General features: G+C 37.8%; 1 protein-coding gene across 2 annotated transcripts in view; it reads right to left on the bottom strand.

The window, feature by feature from the left end:
- The window catches only part of CSRNP3 (cysteine and serine rich nuclear protein 3), a 209,479-nt gene that overhangs the window by 21,500 nt on the left and 170,586 nt on the right, over positions 1-17,393 (bottom strand). For both annotated transcript variants that reach the window (XM_049887346.1, XM_049887347.1), the window contains one exon: positions 9,879-10,138. In XM_049887346.1, the coding sequence (XP_049743303.1) occupies positions 9,879-10,138 (260 nt within the window). The remainder of the gene's footprint in view (positions 1-9,878; positions 10,139-17,393) is intronic.

The raw sequence follows: 17,393 nt of genomic DNA, 5'->3' as shown, positions 1-17,393 counted from the left end.
CTCTGTAATCTGGCAATTTAAAGCTGGTTATTTCTTCTAAGAACAGCATCTAATGCAATCAGTTTTCTTTAATAATTGTTTATAGATACAATGTTTGGAACACCAACAACAAAAAAAGACCCGCTCGAACCCTCAAAATGGAATTGGCTTTGTCCTACAAATCTAAGTATACATTATTTCTCAATACATCTAACTCATAGCTTAATTAAATCTGAATTACAAAATAAGAACTTCATAATGGAAAACTAAATTTCTATTTTGTTTACAAAATATTTATTATAAGAAAACACCTAGAAGTGTGTGTTTATATGTGTGTGTGTGTGTGTGTTTCTTTTTACTCATCTTTATTAAGGCCCCACTGGAGGAGTTGCTGTGATGTTAAGATTGTGTATCAACTTGGCCGGGCCATGATTCTCAGTGATTTGGCAGTCATATGATGTTGTGATCACTTCCCTGCTGAGATCTGATATAATTTGATCACCTCCATGATGGGATCTGTTGCGAGTAGCCAATCAGTTGAAAAGGAGTTTCCCTGTGTGTGTGGCCTGCATCTAATATAAGTGGACATTCTCACAAGGCTTGTGGGCTTTTGTTCACTCTGGATCCTGCAGCTGGCTCCTGTTCATCTGACCTCTGGTTCCTGGGACTTGAGCTAGCCGCTTACCTGTGGTCTTGCCTGCCTATCTTGGGATTTGTCAATCTTTGAAGCCTGTGAGCAAGAGCTTTGCTCTCTGACCTGCTAACCTTGGGTTCATCATCCTCTGTGGCTATGTCTGTATCCTGACCCACAGACTTGGTATTTTCCAGCCTCTACAACCACGTGGGCCATTTCCTTGATATAAACATATATATTTATACACTTTACTGGTTTTGCTTCTCTACAGAACCTAACCTAACAGTACAGTGGAAAGAGAAACTTTTCCTTATTATTCTGAGGCTGTTGGTTCTAAAGTAAGCAGAAGGAAAACTACCTAGTTCCAAGTCTAGTGAGTTTCCTGTGGAATATTTTACCTGGTCTCCATAACAATGGCTTTGGAAAATGTTTGTCTTATTAGATGCTGCCTTTCCTCTCTCTTCACTCAACTGACAGGTCTCTGCCACTCACAGAGAGCCAATGCTAGGCTAAACCAAAGTGGGCAAAGTTTATTTCCAACAATCTTTGCTGTTCTATTTGGGCCTCTCTTCTGTTCCAGTGACCCTTCTGCTGCCCAGTTAAAATGATGGAACCAATTTAGTCACATCTGTTAATCATCCTAGGGGTACTTATATTTCAAAACAAATGTCATATTATTAGAAATGAAATAGAGACATTACTAGCAACTCTGCAGAAATAAAAAGGATTATAAAAGAATACTATGAATAACTGTATGCCAACAAATCAGATAATTTGGATAAAATGGACAATTTCCTAGAAACACACAAATTACCTAAATTGCCTAAAGAAGAAATAGAAAATGTAAACAGACAAGTGAAGAGATTGAATTGGTAATCAAAAACCTCCCAACAAAGCAAAGTTTAAGACCAGATGGCTTCACTGGTAAATTCTACCAATCATTTAAAGGAGAATTAACACTGATCCGTTTCAAGCTCTTCCAAAAAATAAAGAGAAGGAAAAATTTCATAGATCATTCCATGAAGCCAGCATTAGTCTGATATCAAAGTTAGATAAAGTCAGTGTAAGAAAAGAAACTACATACCAATATCCTTTATGAATTGAAATGCAAAAATTCTGAAGGAAATACTAGTAAACTGAATCCAACAGCATATTAAAAGGATTATATACCATGATCAAATGGGATTTATTTCATGAATTCAGGGGCGGTTCATAAGAAAATCAATCCATGCAATACATCTAGTTAATAGAACAAAGGAAAAGAACCACATGATAATTTCAATAAACACAAAAAAAGCACTAGACAAAATCCAACACCCTTTCATGACAAAAACAGTAAAGTAGGAACAGAGGGGAAATTTCTCAATGTGATGAAATGCATTTATGAAAAATCCACAGCTAACATAATAATCAAAGGTGAAAGACTAAAAGGTTTCTCCTTTATGCAACATTAAAGAATAATGATGAGTCCACAAAACATAACATGGATGAATCTGGAGGACATTATGCTGAGTGAAATAAGTCAAACACAAAAGAACAAATATTGCAAGATATCACTTTTATAAAAAGTCAAGAATAGGTATACACATAGAAAGCAACATTCTTTGATGGTTACTAGGTATGGGTGGGGGACAGAGGAGGATCCACCTACTAGATAGTACCCAGTGCCGTCAAGTCGATTCTGACTCATAGTAGACATGTGTTAATTCTGGTGATGGGAAAGACAATATATAATATGGGGAAAGTCAGCATAACTGACCAAGGTAAATGAAGACACTGAGAGGTAAGCAAGAATAAAGGATATACAATTTTGCAACAAGAGTAATAAAAAGCAAAAATTATGTGAGTAGTTACATAGGTGGATATGTATGCTATATGGGGGTGGGAAGGCATATGGGTGTACATGGGCATGCATATATAGGTATATTTGTGGCACGGCTTCAACTGGTTCTGCCCAGTTCAATCATGGCTGAGGAAGTGTCACTGGAACAGACCCAAATTTTTAAAATTTGGGAGATTTGCCTTGATACTGGAGAGGGAAAAATTACAGGTTGAAACCCAGCTAGAAACTTAATTTCCTTAGAAAACAAGGGCAGCGTATGCATTGACGAATAACCAAATCTCTTGCACACAGATTTTGAGCAGATTTGGAAACAGTGCTACCTGCTCAAAGATGGCAGTGTCCTGCTCAAAGATGGTGAAGCCCTACTCAAAGATGGCAGCCATTTTGAATGTGTGTCTCTCTCTACAGTTCTGCTGATAATCCAATCTCAGGATCCTAAAAGGGCTCACTACACCTCTTCTGCGACTCCCATTCCAAGGCTTCAAGTTGTAATTATTCCCGTTCTGGGTACCGTGGCATATCACCCAAATCGTAAAACTTCAGGTCTGTTCCTCTTTCTCTTTGTCGGCCATGACTGAACCAGTCTGAACCAGTTTGAAGCCTGATTTTGTGGGCATATGTATATACATCTTTATATATGCTGCATATATATATATATAAAGAATATAGGGGTACAGTTATGAATACTTCCTAGACATACCCAAATACCTCATGGGATTGATGTACTAGGTTTGAAGGCTCAGGATCACAGTCTAATGGGACAATTAGGTCAACTGGCATAACTTAGTTCACAGAGATACTTTCTACATCCTAATTTGGTGAGTAGTGTCTGGGGCCTTAAAAGCTTGTGAGCAGCCATCTAAGATACAACTCTTGATCTCTTCTCGTATGGAGCAAATGAGAGTGTAGGAAGCCAAAGACTCAAAGAAGAAACTAGTCCATGACACCAATGGCCCACATGAACAACAGCCTCCTCTAGCCTGAGACCAGAAGAACTAGATGGTGCCATTCTGACCAGGGACACAACAGAAGGTCCCGGTCAGAACAGAAGAAAAATGTAGAACAAAACTCAAATTCATGAAAAACACCAGACTTACTGGACTGATAGAGACTAGAGGAACCCCCCAGACTATCAGCCTAAGGTACCCTTTTAACTTGGAACTGAAGACATTCCCAGAGATCATCTTTTAGCCAAATAAAAGACTGGCTTATAAAATAAGCAATAACGCCAATGAGGAATGCTCTCCTTTAAACAATCAACTATTTCTAGAGAAAACGTTCAACATTTATACAAAAGCAAAGATGAGAAGAGAAGGAGGGGCAGGGAAACTGGATGGATGGAAACAGCAAGCGGGGTGGAAATAGTGAGAATGCTGACACATTTTGGGGAATGTAACCAATGTCACAGAACAATTTTTGCATTAATTGTTGAATGGAAATCTAATTTGCTGTGTAAACTTTCACCTAAAACACACAAAAATATTTTTTTAAAAAAAAGCTTTCTTCTTAAGATCAAGAATAAGACAAAGATGCTTGCTTTCACCATTATGATTCAACATTTTGCTGGAAGTTCTATACAAAACAATTTGGCAAGCAAAAGAAATAAAAGGCATCCAAATTGGGAAGAAAGAAATGAAACAATCCCTATTTGCAGATTACATGATCCTATATATAGAAAATCTCAAAGAACCCACAAGAAAGTTACTAGAGCTAATAAATACATTCAGAAAAGTGGCAGGGTACAAGATCAACACACAAAAATCAGTTGTGCTTCCATATACCAGCAATGAATAAACTGAAAAGGAAATTAAGGAAACAATCCTAGTCACAATACATCTAAAAGAATAAAATACCTAATAATAAATTTAACCAAATAGGAAAAGACTGGTACACTGAAAACTATACAAATTGCTGAAAGAAATTAAAGATGATTTAAATAATGGAAAGACATCCTGTGTTCAAGGATTGGAAGAATTAATATTGTTAAGATGTGAATAAAAAACAAACAAACCAAACCTATTGCCATGAGTCACTTTCAACTCATAGCAACCCTACAGGACTGAGTAGAACTGCCCCATAGGGTTTCCAAGGAGTGGCTGGTAAATTTGAACTGCTGACATTTTGGTTAGCAGCTAAACTCTTAACCACTGCGCCACCAGGGCTCTAAAAAAATCCACAGATTCTATGCAACCCTTATCAAAATTCAACAGCCTTCTTTGCAGAAATGGAAAAGCCAATCTTCAAATTCATATGAAATTGCAAAGGGTCCCATATAGCCAAAACAATTTTGAAAAATAAGAAAGTAGATAAACTCAAACTTTCTGATTTCAAAACTTACTACAATGCTACAATAATCAAAATTGTCTGGTACTGGTATCTGAATAAACACATAAGCCAATGGAATAAAATTGAGAGTCAGAAATAAACCCATACATCTATGACAAATTGGTTTTCAACAAAAGTGCCAAGTCCATCCAATGGGGAAAGAACAGTCTCTTTAATTAATGATGCTGGCAAAACTGGATCTCCAGGTGCAAAAGAATAAAGTCGGACCCATACCTCCTACCACATATGAAAATTAACTCAAAATGCATCAATGGCCTCAATAAAAGAACTAAAACTATGAAACTCTTAGAAGAAAACATAGGGGTAAAACTTCAACACCTTGACTTTGACAATGGATTCTTAGATATGACACCAAAAGCATGAGCAACAAAAGACAAAATAGATAAACTGGACTTCATTGAAATTAAAAAAAAAAAAAAAACTTTGTGCATCAAAGGACTTTATCGAGAAAGTAAAGATACAACCTACAGAATGTGAGAAATATCTGGTAACCATATATCTGGTAAGGGTTTAATATTCAGAAGATATAAAGAACTCCTGCAGCTTCACAACAAAAAGTCTAGTCAGTTAAAAAATGGGCAAAGGACTTGAATAGACTTATCTCCAAAAAAGACATATGACAAATGGCCAATAAACACATGTAAAGATGCACAACGTCATTAGTCATTAGGAAAATTCAAGTAAAAACCACAATGAGACATCACTCCCTCTAGCATGGCTATTACCAGGAAAGTGGAAAATAATAAGGATATACAGAAATCGGAACCCTCATGCGTTGGTGGGATTGTAAAATGGTGCAGTTACTATGGAAGACAGTTTTCCGGTTCCTGAAAAAGTTAAGCATAGAATTACCATATGCCCCAGCAATCCTAACTCTAGGTACATACCCAAAGGACTTGAAATCAGAGGCACAGATACTGTACACCAACACTTATCACAGCGTTATTTACAATAACCAAAAATGTGAAAACAACACAAGTGTTGTTATCCATTCAACAGATGAAGGGACAAACAAAATGGGGTAATACATACAATGTAATATTATTCAGCCAAAAAGGGAAATGAAGTTCTGATACATGCTACAACATGGATAAACCTTGAGAACATTACGCCCAGTAAAATAAGTCAGAAACAAAGGAACAAATATTGCATAATCCCAATTATACAAAATATCTAGAACAGGCAAATGCAGGGAGTCAAAGTTTACCAGGAGCTGAGGGAGGATGGGGATAAGGGTGACTGCAGTATCTCTTTGAAATGATGAAAAACTTTTGGAAATAGGTAGCTGTGGTGGTAGCACGACATGATGAATGTAACTAATGTCACTGAACTGTACAATTAAACGTGGCTAAAATGGCATTTTTTTTGGTTGTATATATTTTACCACAATAAAATTTTTAAAAAGTCATATTAAAACAGAAATTTCAAGTATCAGAGTGAAATTTTTAGATAGCTGATGATTTTGGCATTCCTTAGACAAGTATAGTCATTTATATTTAAAACATCATAAAAATATGCTGGAAGAAAGATAATTATATGAGGTTTCCTCCATTAATTCCCCTCAGATTTTTTAACACACTGGTACACATTGCTGTGATCTTTTATTAACTTCGTGTGACGTGTGCTTCTGAGAATTCTGAATACTTCAAACGCAGTTAGGCTATGATCAGATCACCTCAGAATCCCATTATCTTTCAGCTTTGTATTACTTTGAAAGTAGCAACAATAACAAATGCCTTTTGCTGACATCTTCACCAAAAGGGAAAGTTGTACGTTCTCATACGTCAATAAAAAAAAAAGATATGATACCCACTCAGATGACTGCCACTTTCCTAGTTACAACACTAAGCACAACTGAAAAATGAACCAATAATTGGGTGCTATTTTTGTTCCTTCTATTTTTTTTTTTTAAGACTGGAAGCAGCTGGATACAAATTATAGTATCAGAATATAACACAGCCTGGTATGGAGGAAGGTTGCTGTAGGTAAGCTTCCCTCTAACATTCATCACATATATGGTGCACCTCAAAGTTCACCACAATAAATCCATTGAGCTTCCGATAGAATTATAGTCTCCCAGCTGTTCAAAACCAGTGCACACTGTACCAAACCCCAGAAAGGGATGACTCCCTGTAGATACAAGATTGTCTTTCCCAAAGCCTATAGGGGATAATCAATTAATTTAAGAATAGGGAGTAAAAAGATAATACAGACCATTTTCTACTGAATGAGCTAGTTATTTAACATATTTGTGCTTCTTCTTCCTCATTTGTAAACATCTTCTAATAATTTACCTATCCCACTGGGTCTTGTTGGGGTTAAATTAAATAACGTTTATAAAATGCCTCGCAAATAACAATCACTAATAAATTTTGAAGCCCTGGTGGCTCAGTGGTTAAGAGCTCAGGTTGCTAAGCAAACGGTCAGCCACTGGAATCTACCAGCCACTCCTTGGAAACTCTACGGGGCAGTTAGTCTACTCGGTCCTGCAGGGTCGCTATGGGTTGGAATCAACTCAATGGCAGCGGGTCTAATAAATGACAGCCATTACTATTGTTCTATCAATATCTGATGTTGGAGAATGACTTCACTTTTTGGATAAACAAAAAAAACCAAACCCACTGCTGTCAAGTCCTTTCTGACTCATAGTGACCCTACAGACCAGAGCAGAACTGCCCCACAGGGTTTCCAAGGCTATAAATCTTTACAGAAGTGGACTGCCACATCTTTCTCCTGCAGAGGGGCTGGTGGGTTTGAACTGGCAATCTCTCCATTAGCAGCTGAGTGCTTTAACCACTCCATCACTAGGGGTCCTACTTTTGGACACCTAAAAAACCAAACCTGTTGCCGTCAGTCGATTCCAACTTATAGGGACCATATAGAACAGGACTGCACCATAGGGTTTCCAAGGAGTGGCTGGTGGGTCTGAACTTCGGAACTTTTGGTTAGCAGCCAACCTCTTACCCACTGCCCAATTAAGGCTCCACTTTTTGGACAGGGGATGGAAATTGTTTGCTATGAGTTATAAAGGTGGAGGGGGTGGATTTCAGAAGCAAATCTGAAAATTATTACTGCATTAAACTATATGCAAAGCAATCATGAAAAACAACAGTGGGTTGATATCTAAAAATCTTAAGGAGCTTTAAATGAAACCTGTTAAATATACTGCCAAAGAAAATGAGAGATATACTAAAGTAGACCAGACCTACTGGTCTGACAGAGACTGGACGAGCCCCTGAGACTATGGCCCTAAGATGTCCTTAGAATCTGGAACTGAAGCCCTTCCTGGAGACCACCTCCCAGGCAAACAATACACAAGTACATAAGATAAATGAGAACAACTGAGAGGAATGTACTCCTTAGAATAATAAATTATACAAGATCGAAAGGGCATTATTTGCCCCCAAAGCAGAGATGAGAAGGCAGGAAAGGGTTGAAAATCAGGATGAAAGAAAATGGGAAACCCAGGGCAGAAATGGGAAGAGTGCTGACACATTGTAGGGAATGAAACTAAGGTCATGAAACACTTTACGTACAAACTATCGAACCGGAAGCTAATTTGCTCTGTAAACTTTCACACCTAATGCACACCCACACACACACACACAAACATACTAAAGAATTAGGCTGTTTCCAGTTCAATTTAAGTGACTGTCTTGTGATGCAAATGGCAACATGACACATACATAAATTGTAAAATACATAAAAATAAGACGTTTTGAAACACACATGCCACCTCTGCCAATTGACTCTGTCTTGGAAACTAAAGATAACATAGATTTGTTTATGGTGCTTCACCTATTTATTGAGTGACCCTTATGCTAAGTGGGAACCCTGATGGTGTAGTGGTTAAGTGCTACCACCGCTAACCAAAAGGTCAGCACTTCAAATTCACCAGGTGCTCCTTGGAAACTCTATCGGGTAGTTCTACTCTGTCCTATAGGGTCACTATGAGTCTGAATTGACTTGACAGCAACAGTTCTACTCTGTCCTGTAGGGTCACTATGAGTCTGAATCGACTCGACAGCAAAGGGTTTGGTTTTGTATGCTAAGTAACCTAGATTACATACAAAAGATTTCCTTTGTCATTAAACAATGATGGGAGAATATTTTCTGTGTATTGGTAGAGTGATGGACCAATACAAATGTAGAATGTCACTGGTTGATGAATGTTTTCTATATTGTTTTTTTCCACTGAATCCCGAATTTGGCACAACAGTAAGTATCTCCACCTGGACACCTTCCTGACTGCACCTGGGTAACTCAAAAGCCCTCAAACTCAGTATGTTCAAAAGACATCTCATTATCCTCTCCCTCCACACACACAACCTGCTCCTCTTCCTGTGTTCCTTATCAAAGGAAATGGTACTATCAACCACAACCTGTTCAGTTTCGCATGCCAGGAATTTAGAAGTCATCCTTTTTCTTTTCTTTTTAATTGTGATTTAGGTGAAAGTTAACAGAGCAAGTTAGTTTCTCATTAAATAGTTAATCACAAATTGTCTTGCGACATTGTTTGCCAACCCTGCGATGTGTCAACACTCTCCCCTTCTCCACCCTAGGCTCTTCCCACTGCCTGAAACACTCCTGCCAACCCTCTTTGCTACTTACCTATTCAGATTTCTGCACAATCGTCACTTTGTTGAGGGAGCTTTACTCGACCTCCTGGATCATGTCAATTCCCTGTTACACACTTTGATAGCACCTTCCCACTGTTCTTCATAGCACTTAATAAAGTTTCAATTTCATTTCACTTGTTTAATTACTTATTCCTATTAATCTGTAAGTCCCTGGAGAAAAGGGACCACATCTATTTTGCATCACCAATTTGCCCCAGCTCAAGCACAGGCTCTACTACTGAATAATACTCAATAAATATCTGTAGAATGAATAAAGAAATGACGGGGTTGTTTTTCAGTGAAGAGACCATACTATTTTGCTTTAAGAAAAGAAAAAAAAAAAGACTCAGTAGGAGGTCTGTTGTCTATAGTTCATGACTATAAATATGAAAATGGTTAATTTAACCAGATTAAGGGAAAAGGTTTTGCAAAACGTAAGTTTCTAATGTTTTTTTACCTTCAGTTTTAAAGAGTTCAGTTTTTCCTCCCTGAGGTGTTCTCTCAACATCTCCCGGTGGAGCCTCTCCTGCTCCCTGGCGAATTCGCCGAGCGTGTACTGCCGCACGCTGTTATGGCGGCTAGACATGCCCAGGGTGCTGCCCCCTTGACTGGGCACGCTGGTGAAGCCTTGCCTCCTGGTGAAGTAGTACACAGTGACACAACTAAAATGCACATTCTTTGTCCTCAGTCGTTTCTCCCTTTTGAGGATGGAGGAAGCTGAAAGAGAAAGAAACAACCCAGTGAACACTCAGGACAGTGGTTTTCAGATGAGGGGAAGAATTAGAAGGCACAACTTTACAATCTAGAGTCTATGGTCAACCCTTTTTTGGCTAGAGGACAGATGAAATGTCATAGCCCATGGTTAGCACAGGCTTCTTTAAATTTCCTTTCTTAAATTTTCTTCTAGCTGTGCCAGGGTAGACTTTTAAGTACTTCTGTAATGGCAGTATGGTAACCCTGTTGGCATAGTGGTTAACAACTGTGGCTGCTAACCAAAAGGCCGGCAGTTTGAATCCACCAGGCGCTCCTTGGAAACCCTATGGGGCAGCTCTACTCTGTCCTATAGGGTCGTTATGAGTTGGAATCAACTGGATGACAGCGGGTTTGGTTTGTTTGTTTTTTATAATGGTAGTATAAGTAAACTTTTAGAAAAGTTGCCAATAGTCTGTAAATCAGTGACAGAATTTCATTTCTCATTTTTCCCTAATCTTTTGAGTTTTGGTTTTATGACATTCACATGAGCGGTATTGTGCTATAATCAGAAGAGATACATTATACAAACCCTCATCCTCTTCATCTTCTTCTGATATGGAGGGCATTTAGCATGAAATTTTTTATGTATTTATAAAATTTAGAAAATTCCAAAAAGCAATAAAGATAGACAAAAAGCTCACTGGCACTACTTAGATTTTTTAACATCATGAATCTTACAAAGCTTTCATTTGACGACAACCAATATTCCCACTAAATAGCATTACAGAAAAACAAACCCACTGCTATCGAGTCGATTCGGACTCATAGTGACCCTACAGGGCAGAGTAGAACTGACCCATAGGGTTTCTGAGGCTGTAATCTTTACGGAAGCCGACTGCCAAATCTTTCTCCCACACCTCGGCTGGTGGGTTCAAACCTGCCAACTTTTTGGTTAACACTTCACTGCTTAACCGCTGCACCACGAGGGCTCCTTCTCAATAGCATTATGGATAGTGGAATTTTACTCCAAGAATGTTGTCATTGTTGTTAGGTGCTGTCAATTGTTTTTTGACTCACAGTGACCCCGTCTAACAGAGTAGAACGCTCAAATGGGTTTTCTTGGCTGTAATCTTTACGGACGCCAGGTCTTTCTTCCTAGGAGCTGCTAGGTGACTTCGAACTGCTGATTTTTCAGTTAGCTGCCACTTAACTGTTTACACCACCAGGGCTCTTTACTCTAAGTACAGGGTGGCACAGTTAAACACTTGACTAGTAGCCAAAGGGTTACTTCTAAAAGATCACAGACTTGAAAACCCTGTGGAGCAGTTCTACTCTGCCCACCGGGAGTTGCCACAGGGCAACTAACAACAACAACATACAATGAGACAAATGAAAATGTCATGATATATACCGGAAGCCTTATTTTTAGCTACAGGGAGAGTAAGATGCACAGAGTATTGAGAAAGTTCAAGATCCACATTGGAGTTGAGAGAAAGTGAGCCACACATTATAATCACGCCCTTTTGGGACTGGAAGGACGGTAGACGTCATCTACCTCAGTCCTTTTATAGTAAAGCAACCCAAGGTTTGTAGATTTTGAGTGACTTCTTTGGATGTAGCATTAGTGGCAGAGTTAAAACTTAAACGCAAAGGCTCCCAGTCTGGTGTCATATTAAACAATGCTTCCCTCATGGGACAGGAATGGCACACTGAACTGAGAAAGAGCTATAATCATGATCAAATAGAAAGAGAAAGAAACAATGAACTGAGAAGAAATACTTGGATGCAAAAATGATGTAAGCTAACATTTATAGAGTTCTTCCCATGTGCTGTACCATGTGAAGGTCTTTACATGAATTATCTCATTTTATCTTCAAGAGAACTCCTTGGGTTGATATTACCTATACCCATTTTGGAAAGAGCCCTGTTGGTGCAGTGGTTACAGCACTCACTGCTAACCAAAAGGTCAGCAGTTTGAGCCCACCAGCTGCTCCAAGGGAGGAAGATGGGGTATTCTGCTTCCATAAAGATTATAGCCTTGGAAACCCCATAGGACAGTTCTACTCTGTTCCACAGGGATGCTATGAGTCAGAATTGACTCAATGGCAACAGGTTTGGTTTTACCCATTTTGAGAAAGCTAAGGACCAAAAGTTAAATAGCATGCCCAAGATCACATAACTAGTGGTGAAACTGGAATTCATTAATCCAGAGACGAGGCTCTTGGCCACCATGCCACAGCAGAGAGCTGAAGCCATTGTAAGGGAGTGGAACAAGGCTGAGACTTGACATACTATTTCTGTTACATGTCAACTGTGGCTGACTTCAAAGATGATTTTGATTTTGGAAGGCTGTGTATGCAATGAAAAAAATGATTACAATATCTCTTTGTGTTTATACAAATATCTTCTTCCAAGGAAATTCAAACTCGGTTGTCTAATTTTTTTCCAAAATAATTTGATATTCATGCCAAATACAGAGAGGTTTTGATGATTAATCTCACTTGACAAATTTATTTATCCAACAAATATAAATCGAGGACCTACTATGTGCCAGACACTTTCTGGATGGTTGGGATACATCATTAAAAGCAACAACAACAACAAAAAAAAAAACAGATGGTAATCTCTGCCCTCATAGAACTTACATTCCTGCGATGAGAAACTGAGACAGAATACATAGACTCAGAATATGACAGAGTAAGAGATTTATGCCATTTGGGCAAGAATTCAGCTCTCCCAACTTTCTCTCCTCTCTACTGTTTTACTTCTCCAGAGAGATTGCCAGAAAGCAAATGCTTTCAAACGTGTACATAATTCTTACATTTATTTATGTATACGTTCACTGCAACATACTTGTTCTCCTGGCAGCAAAGACCATTTCCAACTTTGATTTAAAAGCTCTGATCTGCTTCCTAACAGTATGTTTAAATCATCTCAAAACAGAGAAGCATTTGTCAAAATGTAAAAGATCACCATAGAAAGCAAAATCCAACAATCTGCCTGGTAATCTGCTACCAGATCTGACAACCACATCTGTCACCACTGTACAGCAGAATAGAGGCTCTGGTTTTTGGGTGACAACCTTCAATCTCTTTTTCACTCCTGATATCATAAAAATGATGCCATTAAGACATTACCTTTCAAGGCCACAAATTTACAGAAAAGAGAGAAAGGATTTTAAATGTATTTATTTAAAACAATTATTATTTGTTTATTATCATTTGTTATTACATACCTCTGACTTGTTCTTTAGACAACTAGATAAGTCTTTTGTAAGATTAATTATGTCTTATATATTTTTTAGGTTATCAGAAAAACTCTTCAACTTTCTGGATGAATCGTATCACCCTTTCCCACAAAGCCAAATTACCCTACCCCCAAAAGCCAGAGCTTAGAGATGATTTTCCAAGGCTTTGAGAATGACAATATTGAGAGCAGGGCCCCTTCACCTGGGCCTTTGGCAGTGTGGACATTGTCAAAGTGTGCTAGGATTAGTGCTGCTTCCTATGTACTAGGTTTTCTAATTTAAACATGGGCTTATATTTGTTTTAGCATTTGAATATTATAAATAGCACTGTAAGAACAATGTGATCCAAAAGCCTATGGAATGACTCTAACAGGAAGCCTTTGAAATACTGTAGGATCACTCTTATCAGGGATGTTTTAAGTGTGGCTTTCCTGAATTTAGGAGCCACCCACGGCTCTCTTCTGATGATTGAATCAGAGCACTAGAATGGGACTTTATGGGTTATCTCCTGCCTCCAGGCCTCAATTTGACTAACATCACAAAATGAAGTCATAAAATAAAATCTGTGACCTTCAAGCCTAGAAAAAATGGACTAAATTCACTCAGCACCTCTGCCGTAGGGAATCTAAACTCCCCCCCCCGCCATATACCTACTTAGTAATTTGTGCCCTTTGCAGAATGACTGAACTCCACTTTGTGTCCCTACAGAATTCACTGTTGGCTTGATTACTGCAAGGTCAAGAGGAAGAAAAAAAGGGAGGAGAACAGGGCTTTCATTACTGCTTAAAAAATAATTAGTTCTGTTTTCAAACACGGTACCAATTTTTCAGCTTCTTTCAACTTCTTTTCTTTTATTCCTTTCTCAGTTACCACCGTGAAGCAGAAGTGTCTAAATACAGCAGCACTCCATACAGTGCCCAGGCCACAGCACTTGGGAACACCATACGGTTCACACATCAGGTCATACTGCTGTCACTGTAAAATGATCCCAGATTATGTAGGATATTAATCTTCATGAATTAAAGTAATACACAGCAGAGAGTTACTGATATTAACTCTCTACAAAAGTTATCCATCCTAAAAGATGCTTTAAAAATGGACCCCAGAAACAAAACTGACTAATTTACAACATCAGAAAAACAATGTAGGTAAATAAAATACAATAATCAGTACCATAAAATATAGAAACAAAGAATTCATGAAGAAAGTGGTTTAGAAATAAAAACCAAAGATTAAGAATTGGAAAGTATGTTTCCAGCACCATCCAGGAAGCAAGTGCTGCCATTAGCCAAATATCCCGAATACTCTGATCCCACAGAGGAGGTGAGTATATCAAGGTATCAAAGTTAAATCACACTAGGCTTTAAAATAATTCAACTGGCTTTGTTCCATTTCCACATTTGTAAACCAAGCTGTTTATAATCTGGCACTCACATAAGCTCCAAATGAGAGGGGAATGCAAAAGTGTGGGGAGAGGAAGGCATATATCTATAAATCATCAAGATTATATAGTTGACTTGTTAATTTTATTTCTTGCTGAAAATGATCAAATTTGCTTTCAGATTTATACTTTAGCGATTTGTAGATGTGGTTACTGTGTGTCCTTCCACTGGAGATTGGCCGTCTCTGCATGTACAGAGAAAAATCACATATCTGTGCCTGTAAAATTGAAGATCAGATTCTAGACCATTGATTCCACCATAGCACCATCATGCTAGAGCTTCTGCTTGAGCGGTGAGTGATTGGTCTCTTCAGCAAGACTTGCTCCTTTTAGTGTCATCAACCACGGGCAAAGCCCAGCTAAAACTGGGGAGGCAGAAAGCAGTAAACAGAACTATGTAGTTGGGCACCAAATTTAACACAGAAAGTTTAAAGTTCGTGGCCCAGTCTGAAGTTAAAGTGGAGAATTCTGGAGAATATTAATCCTATCATTTGTCTTTAAATTCAATAATAAACTTTTCTCCCCTACACTCTTACGTGCAAACAAAAAATACCGGATGATTTGTAAACCTGTATTTTGAGTTTATTTGGGGGCAATTTAGTAGGAGTGAAATACTATTGCTGAGATTAAATAGTTTTCTTGGTAAATTGTGGGCCATAAAAATTTGTATTTTTAAATCATACAGTCCGAATTAATCATGGGCTCTGAAAGTGCACATTATTTCTTACTTTTTGAAGAATAAGTCATGATTAAATCGGTTATCAAGCCATTAAGCATAGCTTACGAGCAAATTATCTTACATAGATATTGGGGTAACAAATTGATATTAAGTCAATTTACAGGGTAAGTTCTTTTTTTTAATTTATCTTATTTTTGTTGTTGACAGTATACATAGTACCACATACACTGATTCAATAATCTCTACATGTGCAATTCAGTGACATTGATTATATTCTTCAAGTCGTGCTGCCATTCTCACCCTTCTTTTCCAATTTGTTCCTCCCCATAAACATAAACTCACTGCCCCCTAAATTACCTATCTAGTCTTTCAAGTTGCTGCTGTTAATTTAATCCCATATATATAGATCTTAAAAAAGCACAATGCTCAAGGCAGACATTCTTTACTAATTAAGCTTGGTTTAAAGAAGACTTGAAGGAATATTTTTGATTTAAGATTTACAGTTTAAAGATTAAAGTTTTATCTAGCCTCAATGTCTGTATTCCGTGAGAATTTGGAATTCTGTTCTGTATTCTCTCTCTTTTTGATTAGGATTCTACATATCCTTTACAAAGATTCTAGGATTGTGTTCACTCATCTTCTCTAGCTTGCCATGACTGTCTTGATCAGGGTGCCACCCTCATGGTCTTAAGTCTTAACCACAAAAAGGGAGTGAAGCTAGATCTAACAACCAGGAAATACAGGAACAGTTCCTTTGAAAATTAGTTTGGTATCGAAAGCAATTTTCCTTATTCTAATTGTCCTCTTTTATTCCTTTGAGCTCATGGCAACCCCATGTGTGCAGAGCAGAACTGCCCTATAGGGTTTTCAAGGCTGTAACTTTCAGAAGCAGATCACTAGTCTTGTTGTCTAGATGCCTCTGGGTGGATTTGATCCGCCAACCTTCCGGCTAGTAGTTAAGTGTTCATGGGGTTGCCATGAGTTGTAATAGACTCAAAGCAACTAATAACAGGAAGGATTCCTTTGCATCGCATTTTCAAATTACGCAAATATACTTGCCCTTGTCATGCCTTTCACATTATTTTGGCCTATAAGGTAAAAACAGCAGTGGTACATCATTGCTAGTGAAAGAAACTCCAAAAGAGTGATTGTAAGGAAATATCTTGGGCATGTGTGAATGGGAGGCATTAATGACTAGTGTAAAAAAAAAAAAAAGTTTTTTTTTTTTTTTTAATGACTACTTAGGAATATTTTCTTTCCAACCGTGATCAAAATCCGCCTTACCTTAAGTATGTAATTTAAACTGAAGCATTATTTATGGCCAAATCAAATCAAATTCCAAAAGATCCTCAGTTATGATGAGTATAAAATATATACAATCACAAACAAAAGAGACTATCTCAAAAACTGACCATGTATATTACAGGCAACTATATTCAGTTTACCCAGTACATTAAAATTGAAGTGCTTTGCTTTCCCAAAAAGATAAAACTGATACAGAGGCAATAAATGTAAGAAAATGTTAGAATCCACCAAATGGGCCGCATGTCCAGGAGCCTTTTTTTTTTTTTTAATTACTTTGAAAGTGGCCCTCAAAAACAAAAATCAAGGAAAACCAGCTCCCACTTACAGTGGTGCTTATGTTGTTAAGACCAAGTCTATTTATTTGTTACTGATATATTTGATCCCCTATAGTACAAATGAGAGCTTTAAGTACTTGTAAAATTGTAGTACATCTTTCTCCCCAGCTTCTGAATGCCACTCTTTCCCATCCCACACCAACCAATTAACAAACTTATGTATTAAACAAACAATAAAGCAGAAAGTAGACTGGATCATAGAAAATGTAATAAACACGCATAAGAACTGTCATCATTCCGATTTGTTGAGGAGGATATAGACTTATGACTCA

This window comes from Elephas maximus, chromosome 6 (genome assembly GCF_024166365.1).
Source record: "Elephas maximus indicus isolate mEleMax1 chromosome 6, mEleMax1 primary haplotype, whole genome shotgun sequence".
Taxonomy (NCBI): domain Eukaryota; kingdom Metazoa; phylum Chordata; class Mammalia; order Proboscidea; family Elephantidae; genus Elephas; species Elephas maximus.
The sequence above is the reverse complement of the archived record's forward strand: the minus strand, read 5'-3'. Positions and strand labels throughout refer to the sequence as shown.